General features: G+C 39.9%; 2 protein-coding genes across 5 annotated transcripts in view; both read left to right on the plus strand.

Annotated features, from left to right (window-relative positions):
* Positions 1-1,710, plus strand: part of LOC104937271 (retinol dehydrogenase 13) — a 7,375-nt gene extending 5,665 nt beyond the window's left edge. For all 4 annotated transcript variants that reach the window (XM_027275334.1, XM_027275335.1, XM_027275336.1 and 1 more), the window contains one exon: positions 1,024-1,710. In XM_027275334.1, coding sequence (XP_027131135.1) covers positions 1,024-1,129 — 106 coding nt within the window. In that variant the 3' untranslated portion in view covers positions 1,130-1,710. The remainder of the gene's footprint in view (positions 1-1,023) is intronic.
* Positions 1,711-2,434: 724 nt separating this feature from the next.
* plekho1b (pleckstrin homology domain containing, family O member 1b) overlaps positions 2,435-10,237 on the plus strand; it is an 18,833-nt gene continuing 11,030 nt past the window's right edge. Inside the window, exons 1-2 of the mRNA XM_027275306.1 lie at positions 2,435-3,521; positions 5,158-5,304. Of these exons, the coding sequence (XP_027131107.1) occupies positions 3,495-3,521; positions 5,158-5,304 (174 nt within the window). The 5' untranslated portion in view covers positions 2,435-3,494. The remainder of the gene's footprint in view (positions 3,522-5,157; positions 5,305-10,237) is intronic.

A 10,237-nucleotide genomic window follows, 5' to 3' on the forward strand; every position in this document is an offset into this window, starting at 1 on the left:
TTGATGGTTTGTTGAAGGTTTGATGGTTGGTTGAAGGTTTGTTGATGGTTTGTTGAAGGTTTGTTGATGGTTTGTTGAAGGTTTGATGGTTGGTTGAAGGTTTGTTGATGGTTTGTTGAAGGTTTGTTGATGGTTTGTTGAAGGTTTGATGGTTGGTTGAAGGTTTGTTGATGGTTTGTTGAAGGTTTGTTGATGGTTTGTTGAAGGTTTGATGGTTGGTTGAAGGTTTGTTGATGGTTTATTGAAGGTTTGTTGATGGTTTGTTGAAGGTTTGATGGTTTGTTGAAGGTTTGTTGAAGGTTTGATGGTTTGTTGGTGGTTTGTTGATGGTTTGTTGAAGGTTTGTTGATGGTTTGTTGAAGGTTTGTTGAAGGTTTGATGGTTTGTTGAAGGTTTGATAAAGGTTTGTTAAAGATTTGATGGTTTGTTGAAGGTTTGTTAAAGGTTTGATGGTTTGTTAAAGGTTTGATAAAGGTTTGTTAAAGGTTTGATGGTTTGTTGAAGGTTTGATGGTTTGTTGAAGGTTTGTTGATGGTTTGTTGATGGTTTGTTGAAGGTTTGTTGAAGGTTTGTTAAAGGTTTGATGGTTTGTTGAAGGTTTGATAAAGGTTTGTTAAAGGATTGATGGTTTGTTGAAGGTTTGTTAAAGGTTTGATGGTTTGTTGAAGGTTTGTTAAAGGTTTGATGGTTTGTTGAAGGTTTGTTAAAGGTTTGATGGTTTGTTGAAGGTTTGTTAAAGGTTTGATGGTTTGTTGAAGGTTTGATAAAGGTTTGTTAAAGGATTGATGGTTTGTTGAAGGTTTGTTAAAGGTTTGATGGTTTGTTGAAGGTTTGTTAAAGGTTTGATGGTTTGTTGAAGGTTTGTTGATGGTTTGTTGAAGGTCTGTTGATGGTTTGTTGATGGTTTGTTGAAGGTTTGTTGATGGTTTGTTGAAGGTTTGAGCATCAGCCTGCAGGAGGTTGATGTAAATCAATGAGACGTCCTCATAAAATCACCATAAGAAGCTGCTTTGTGTTTTTCAGTGACTGTGCCGAGAAGAAGGTAGCTCCAGAGGGTCGGGATGACGAGGTCGCGAGGAGGCTGTGGGAGGAGAGTGCCCGATTGGTCAGATTAGAGGACACATGTTGACCTCTGACCTCAACCCTGATAGGAAACAGGGAAATGTTCCCTTAATGTTTCTTTAATGTTCCCTGAATGTTTCTTTAATGTTCCCTGAATGGTCCTTTAATGTTCCCTTAATGTTTCTTTAATGTTCCCCTAATGTTCCCTGAATGTCCCCTTAATGTTCCTTTAATATTCCCTTAATGTTTCCTTAATGTTCCCTGAATGTTCATTTAATGCTCCTTGAATGTTCCCTGAATCATCCCTTAATGTTCCCTGAATGTTCCTTGAATGTTCCTTGAATGTCCCCTTAATGTTCCTTTAATATTCCCTTAATGTTTCTTTAATGTTCCCTGAATGTTCATTTAATGCTCCTTGAATGTTCCCTGAATCATCCCTTAATGTTCCCTGAATGTTCCTTGAATGTTCCCTGAATGTTTCTTTAATGTTCCCTTTGTGCTTATTGCTTTTTAAATCTGTGTTGAACTTACTCGATGACCTTTTTTAGAGCTGGTTCATCTGGACGAAACATAATTGTACTTTTCTGACTAAAGATTTGATGAATGTTATTAAATGTCATTAAATATGTCATTAAAGTTTATTTCCTGATCAGCTGATTGATTCAAAGATTTGATGTCTGCTAAAAAAAACAAACAGGGTTTTAAATTATTTAAATATTTTAAATGGAGAACGTTGAACTTTAAGTGATATATTAACAGTTCTGACATTTTTAATCTGGTTTTTAATTTGATTTAATTTGATTTTTAATAGAGACACTAATGAGGAGAAACATTCTACGATCACAGAGGAAGTTTTGACTTTGTTCAGTGAAACTTTGAAAACTAGAAGAAGTCCAACAGGTGTGCCTGTCAGCTGTCTGTCAGCTGCTGCACCTGTTTCAGGTTTATGTGTTTTAGAGCAGTGGTCCCCAACCCCCCGGGCCGCGGACCGGTACCAGTCCGTGGATCAATCAGTACCGGGCCGCACAAGAAGTAATTAGTTATTTCTGTTTTATTTAATACGGTCATTTCGAAATAAAAAAACGTTTCAAAATAAAAGACCGCTCGACTTAGACTGGGACTATAATAAAGGGGGACTTACTACTTCATCCACAGTTGGTAGGAGAAGAAGAAAATTTTACTTAATACTTAATATTTTCTTCCCCCCCCCCCGGTCCGCATTAAAATTGTCAAGCGTTGACCGGTCCACAGTTAGGAAAAGGTTGGGGACCACTGTTTTAGAGGGATGTGACACGACTGTGAATGTTGACCAACAGTTATTTTATAAACTACATGTATGATAGTAAAAGTACAATAACACAAAGTATCTGTTTACAACATGAAGAACTTTAATTCACTTCAGTTTAATTAGTAATTTAGTTTGACGTTTACACGCCCTGACATCAACGGACAGACCTGCAACCAATCAGGTCTGTGGTTCTACTCCTGTGGATCATCCCTGTGGATCTTCTCCTGTGGATCTTCTCCTGTGGTTCTTCTCCTGTGGTTCTTCTCCTGTGGTTCTTCTCCTGTGGATCATCCCTGTGGTTCTTCTCCTGTGGTTCTTCTCCTGTGGTTCTTCTCCTGTGGATCTTCTCCTGTGGTTCTTCTCCTGTGGATCATCCCTGTGGATCTTCTTCTGTGGTTGGCTCTTGGACCTCAGGTGGGTCCTGGTTCCCAATCCTGGATCACGTCTTGGTATGACCGCAGACTCTTGTTGTTGTTTGGTTCTTTAATGAGGCGATCATCTGATAATCTGCAGGTCTGACCCACTTTAATGAGTCAAACATCTGGTCACATCCAGACCACTCAGAACCAGATTACACTGATCCGGATCAAGGATCACAGACCAGGTCTGAGGTCTCAGCTGCTGATTAGAGTCGTCAGTATTTTTTATCATATATATTGTTAGAATTTGAAGTAATATTTTCTTTGTAATGTTTTATTTGTACTTTTACTCTCAGTCTGAGGTAATCTGATTACATGTACATGTATTAAAGTTACTATACCGGGGCTCTGTCTGTGGGGGCGCTGTGGGGCTGCCGAGGAGCCGCTGAGCCAGCAGGGAGTCCGGAGGAGGAGGAGGAGGAGGAGGAGGAGTAACCGGACACCGACTCACAGAGCGGCTCCTGGCCGGTCAGAGCGCAGCGGAGCCCGGCAGCAGCAGCACGGAGCAGCGGAGCGACGAGCAGAGTCACACCGAGGACAACAGCTGAGGAGCGGCGGGGCTGAGGCGGAGGCTCCGGTCCTCTCCGCCGGACTTGGACAGTTTCTGACCCGCTTTGAGCTGCTCTCCCGCCGGTCCGCGGCTCTTTGTGAGGATAACGGAGTTACCGTGAAAGTGGGTGAAGTACCGACAGCATCCCGCCGCCGGCAGCCTGACAGCGGCCAGCATGAAGAAGAGCAACTCCGGGAAACGGGTGAGTGTCAGCGGAACCGACACCGGGCCCCGGCGGCTCGTGACGGTCCGCTTTATGACGTGAAACCGAAGCTCGAGGAACAAAAGCCCCGGGATTAATCCGAAGCTTTTATTTTGAAGGGAACAACGGCCGTTAGCTGGGACTGGACCCGTCTTCCGGTTTTCAGAATAAGAGCACGGCGATTAGAATAGTTTTAGAGATAAAAAATTAAAAAGTTTAAAGTTTAATAATCATCAGAGATTAATGAGGAAACGTTCAGCCGGCTAAAGAGGCAGCAGATCCCGTTACAGCCCGGGAACACGAGCGGAGCGCACCGGAGGGAGCGGAGGACCGGAACAACACAACAACGTTAGAATAACGTTAGAATAACCTTAATACAACCTTAAAACAACGTTAAAACAGCCTTAAAATAACGTCAGAATAACCTTAAAAAAACGTTAGAATAACGTTAGAATAACGTTAAAACAACGTCAGAATAACCTTAATACAACCTTAAAACAATGTTAAAACAAAACAGCCTTAAAGTAATGTAAGAATAACCTTAAAAAAACGTTAGAATAACGTTAGAATAACGTTTGTTTTAACGTCAGAATAATATTAAAATCACGTTAAAACAATGTCAGAATAACCTTAAAATAACGTCAGAATAACTAAAAAAAACGTTTGAATAACGTTAAAATAACGTTAGAATAACCTTAAAATAACGTCAGAATAACTTTTAAAAAACGTTAGAATAACGTTAAAACAGCCTTAAAATAACGTCAGAATAACGATAAATATAAATATCAGAAACACAGTAATACTCTGAGTATCAGAAGTTTTTGTACTTCACAGGAGAAAAAAACACAAAGTAAAAATCATCTGAAATCAAACAACTCAAAGTTCAGAGATCACAAGCTCACACCAGCAATACTACGACTAATAATACGACTACTACTACTAATACTACGACTAATTCTACGACTACTACTACTAATACTACGACTAATACTACGACTATTACGATTAATACTACGACTAATACTACGACTACTACTAATAATACTACGACTAATACTACGACTACTACGATTAATACTACGACTAATACTACAACTACTACAATTAATACTATGACTAATACTACGACTACTACAATTAATACTACGATTAATACTACGACTAATACGACTACTACAATTAATACTACGACTAATACCACTACTACCACTAATACTACCACTAATACTAAGACTACTACGATTAATACTATGACTACTACAACTAATACTAATACTGATTTATTTTATTTTGAAACATTCAAACTGATATTAAATCAAATTAATCATCTGACTGCTTTTTGATGTACCACTGTTTATTACTGTAGTATTAATGTAGTATTACTGTAGTATTACTGTGTTTGAGTTGTGTTACAATGTGTGTGTTTCTCACATTTACATTGTTGTTGATCTAAAACCGACATTCACAGAACGTTTAACAAACACACAGAGAACGTTTAACAAACACAGAGAACGTTTAACAAACACACAGAACGTTTAACAAACATACAGAGAACGTTTAACAAACACACAGAACGTTTAACAAACACACAGAACCTGATGAGGCTCCTCTGACAGCTTCCTGTTTCCTGTTTCAGGGCCCGCAGGACTCGGCGCAGCAGCACCTTCAGCCCGAGAAGGTCGGCTGGATCCGGAAGTTCTGCGGGAAAGGAATCTTCAGAGAGATCTGGAAGAACCGCTTCGTGGTTCTGAGAGGAGATCAGCTGTTCATCTGTGAGAAGGAGGTGAGTCAGAGGGGGCGGAGCCTACAGGTGACGACTCACCTGATGATTTATCACTGATCACAGGTCTGATCTTTAATTATCACCACAGTAACAATGCAGTGTGTATTCCTGTGATGTCATCAGGGCTCATTAACAGATTTAACATGACAGAGTTAAAGCGGGGTCTACTGAGAACCACCTGATCCGGTTCTGCTCTGATACGGTTCTGCTCTGATCCAGTTCTGCTCTAAACGGTTCTGTGTGTCAGACTGAAGAATCAGTTCATTTAAAAACACAGAGTTATTTGAGGAGAACACCAGAGTACTCTGTGTTCCTGTGAGTACTCTGTGAGTACTCTGTGAGCACTCTGTGAGTACTGTTTGTGGTTCCTCTGCGTTCTGTTGTTGTTTTGGTTCTGACTGAAAACAGAAAGTTTCTGTTGGACTTTCTACAGCGTCATTCTGCCAGAGTCAAGTTACAGTGTGAGCGGCAGACACACCGAGAGCTCCGGTTTCACTGCTGCACCCCACACAGGGCAGAACGTCCTCATAGAACCTTTATCTATTACAGGACATCCTCATAGAACCTTTATCTACCGCAGAACATCCTCATAGAACCTTTATCTTCTGCAGAACATTCTCATAAAACACTTATCTACTGCAGAACGTTCTCATAAAACACTTATCTACTGCAGAACGTTCTCATAAAACACTTATCTACTGCAGAACATTCTCATAAAACACTAATCTACTGCAGAACATCCTCATAGAACCTTTATCTACTGCAGAACATTCTCATAGAACCCTTATCTACTGCAGAACATCCTCATAGAACCATTATCTATTACAGAACATCCTCATAAAACCATTATCTATTACAGAACGTCCTCATAGAACCTTTATCTTCTGCAGAACATTCTCATAGAGTTTTTATCTATTACAGAACGTCCTCATAGAACCTTGATCTTCTGCAGAACATTCTCATAAAACACTTATCTACTGCAGAACATTCTCATAAAACACTTATCTACTGCAGAACATTCTCATAGGACCTTTATCTATTACAGAACATCTTCATAGAACCTTTATCTACTGCAGAACATCCTCATAGAGTCTTTATCTATTACAGAACACCCTCATAGAACCATTATCTATTACAGAATATCCTCATACAACCTTTATCTATTGCAGAACATCCTCATAGAACCTTTATCTATTACAGAACATCCTCATAGAACCTTTATCTGCTGCAGAACATCCTCATAGAACCTTTATCAATTACAGAACATCCTCATAGAACCTTTATCTACTGCAGAACATCCTCATTGAACCTTTATCTATTACAGAATATCTTCATAGAAACTTTATCTACTGCAGAACATCCTCATTAAACCTTTATCTATTACAGAACATCCTCATAGAACCTTTATCTACTGCGGAACATCCTCAAAGAACCTTTATCTACTGCAAAACATTCTCATAGAACCTTGTATCTTCTTGTATCTATTACAGAACATCCTCATAGAACCTTTATCTACTGCAGAACATTCTCATAAAACACTTATTTACTGCGGAACATCCTCATAGAACCTTCATCTACTGCAGCGCGTCCTCATAGAACCATTATCTATTACAGAACATCCTCATAGAACCGTTATCTATTACAGAACATCCTCATAGAACCATTATCTATTACAGAACATCCTCATAGAACATTTATCTAATGCGGAACATCCTCATAGAACCTTTATCTATTACAGAACATCCTCATAGAACCTTTATCTATTACAGAATATCTTCATAGAACCTTTATTTACTTCAGAATGTTCTCATAGAGCCTTTATCTATTACAGAACCTCCTCATTGAACCATTATCTATTACAGAACATCCTCATAGAACCGTTATCTATTACAGAACATCCTCATTTTACCGTTATCTATTACAGAACATCCTCATAGAACATTTATCTAATGCGGAACATCCTCATAGAACCTTTATCTATTACAGAACATCCTCATAGAACCTTTATCTATTACAGAATATCTTCATAGAACCTTTATATATTACAGAACATCCTCATAGAACCTTTATCTACTGCGGAACATCCTCAAAGTACCTTTAGCTACTGCAGAACATTCTCATAGAACCTTTATCTACTGCAGAACATCCTCAAAGTACCTTTATCTACTGAAGAACATCCTCATAGAACCTTTATCTACTACATAATGTTCTAAAAAGAATGTTTGTTAAGAGAGAAACTTGAGAAGCTTCATGAGGAACCTTATCATATCCAAAATATTCTGTTAGAACCAGTGGAACACCATGCTGTAACCTTATGAATTGAATCATATCTTGTGCTTGATCAGGCTTTTCTTCAGGTTTTTTGTTGTTCAGGTCTTTTGGTTCTTGTTCAGATTCTTGTTCATGTCCTTTGGTTCTTGTTTGAATGCTTGTTCGGGGCCTTTGGTTCTTGTTCAGATTCTTGTTCATGTCCTTTGGTTCTTGTTTGAATTCTTGTTTGGGGCCTTTGGTTCTTGTTCAGGTTCTTGTTCAGATTCTTGTTCAGGTCCTTTGGTTCTTGTTTAGATTCTTGTTCATGTCCTTTGGTTCTTGTTTGAATTCTTGTTCGGGGCTTGGTTTCTTGTTCAGGTTCTTGTTCAGATTCTGTTCAGGTCCTTTGGTTCTTGTTTAGATTCTTGTTCAGGTCCTTTGGTTCTTGTTTGAATTCTTGTTCGGGGCCTTTGGTTCTTGTTCAGGTTCTTGTTCAGATTCTTGTTCAGATTCTTGTTCATGTCCTTTGGTTCTTGTTTAGATTCTTGTTCATGTCTTTTGGTTCTTGTTTAGATTCTTGGTTTCATGTCCTTTGTTTCTGTTTAGATTCTTGTTCGGGGCCTTTGGTTCTTGTTCAGGTCTTTGTTCAGATTCTTGTTCAGATTCTTGTTCAGGTTCTTGTCTTGTTACAGGTAGGTTGCTTTCCTTTTGGTTCGGATTTTAATGTTTGAGTTGATGTCAGTTCCTTTGTTGGTCGTTGTGGTGCGTTCAAGTTCCACTTTTGTTACACGTTTTTTTTTTATTATTTTTTTTTTTTTAAATCTCTGAACAATCAGATTCAGCTGTCCCATATGACTCGTGAACAACTGTCTCAGGACAAATTAGGCGCTGCCAATGTGATGGTTCTTTCTGGTCAGCATCACCAGGAATAGAAATGTGTGGACAAACACACACATCTCTCCTCTCTCACACACCAAACAACACACACACACACACACACACACACACACACACACACACACACACACAGACCACATCTGCTTTAAATTTACCAAAATAAAACTTCCTGTCTCAGACGTCTCTTCCTCTTTCGTCTCCTCACTGAAATAAACTCAGTTGTGTCGTGATGTGTCGTGATGTGTCGTGATGTTCGTCTCAGTAATAATAATATAAAATATATTATTATTTTATTTTAACAGATCAGACTTTCACAATAAAACCTTCGACTGTAAACGGGTCAGAGGTCACCTGATGTCAGCTGCTGCTCTGGACGCTCAGTATTGATTATGTGACTGATGATGCAGGCAGAGTGACATCAGCAGGTGTTACAGCCTGAGGGGAGGACTGACCTCACAACACACACACACACACACACACACACACACACACACACACAGCAGGTTAGCTGCAGCTCATTAATCTCCATGGAAACAGCATCCATTATTAACCAACTTTAAACTGAGACATCCTGGGAGAGAGGCCACACCTACCCCACACACACACACACACACACACACACACACACACACACACAGCTGTAGTGTGTATTACTGGGGTTGTGTGTCGTCCTCATAACGTGGATCATTTTGTTTTCAGGGTTAGCATTAGCGTCCTCTGTGTGGAAACATGACTCTGTGTGTGTGTCTGTGTGTGTGTGTGTGTGTGTCTGTGTGTGTGTGTGTGTGTGTCTGTGTGTGTGTCTGTGTGTGTGTGTGTGTGTGTGTTGGACTTCCTGTCTGCAGGAACATGATCACCCTCAGCACAGTGAACAGCTGATCACAGAGCAGATGACAAGGCTCGATCAGCTGATATCAGAGGATCAACACATTCACAGCTGCTAATCCAGCTAACGTTACGTGCTAACGTTACGTGCTAACGTTAGCTCATGCTCAGCCAGGTGAACAGTGAGACCTCTGCATGCTAACGTTACGTGCTAACGTCAACACAGATAATGTCTCACCTTAGCTCAGACTCACCTCTCATTGGACGGTTTCAGACATCACATGACTCGTTATATTGACTCAACTTAATTAGATTTATTGAACGTGGAACAACGCAGAATGCACCCGAACAACATCACAGCCTGCACAGCCCGGCTAACGAACTCAGCTAACAGCAGCTAACAGACAGTTTGTTAGCTGCTGTTAGCTGCTGTTAGCTCATGTTAGCTCAGTTTGTTAGCTGCTGTTAGCTCATGTTAGCTCAGTTTGTTAGCTGCTGTTAGCTCATGTTAGCTCAGTTTGTTAGCTGCTGTTAGCTCATGTTAGCTGCTGTTAGCTCAGTTCGTTAGGCTGTGCAGGCTGTGATGTTGTTCGGGTGCATTCTGCGTTGTTCCACGTTCAATAAATCTAAATCAAATCAAATCAGATCAGATTGTATTTGTACAGCCCAAAGTCACAAAGTCCATTTTCCTCTGAGGCTTTCCAATCTATACAGGGAGTGACACCCTCTGTCCTTAGACCCTCGGTTCCAGTGAGGAAAAACTTGCCCACAAAAACCTTTAACAGGGAAAAAAGGTGGAAGAAACCTCAGGAAGAGCCACAGAGGAGGGATCCCTCTCCCAGGACGGACAGACGTGCAATAGATGTCAGTGTACAGAACAAATCAACACAAACATATTGTACAATTACAATGACTGATAAAATGACAATGAATTACAATGAATGATAAAATGACAATGAAT

The sequence above is a fragment of the Larimichthys crocea genome, unplaced genomic scaffold (assembly GCF_000972845.2).
Source record: "Larimichthys crocea isolate SSNF unplaced genomic scaffold, L_crocea_2.0 scaffold100, whole genome shotgun sequence".
Classification (NCBI taxonomy): Eukaryota; Metazoa; Chordata; class Actinopteri; family Sciaenidae; genus Larimichthys; species Larimichthys crocea.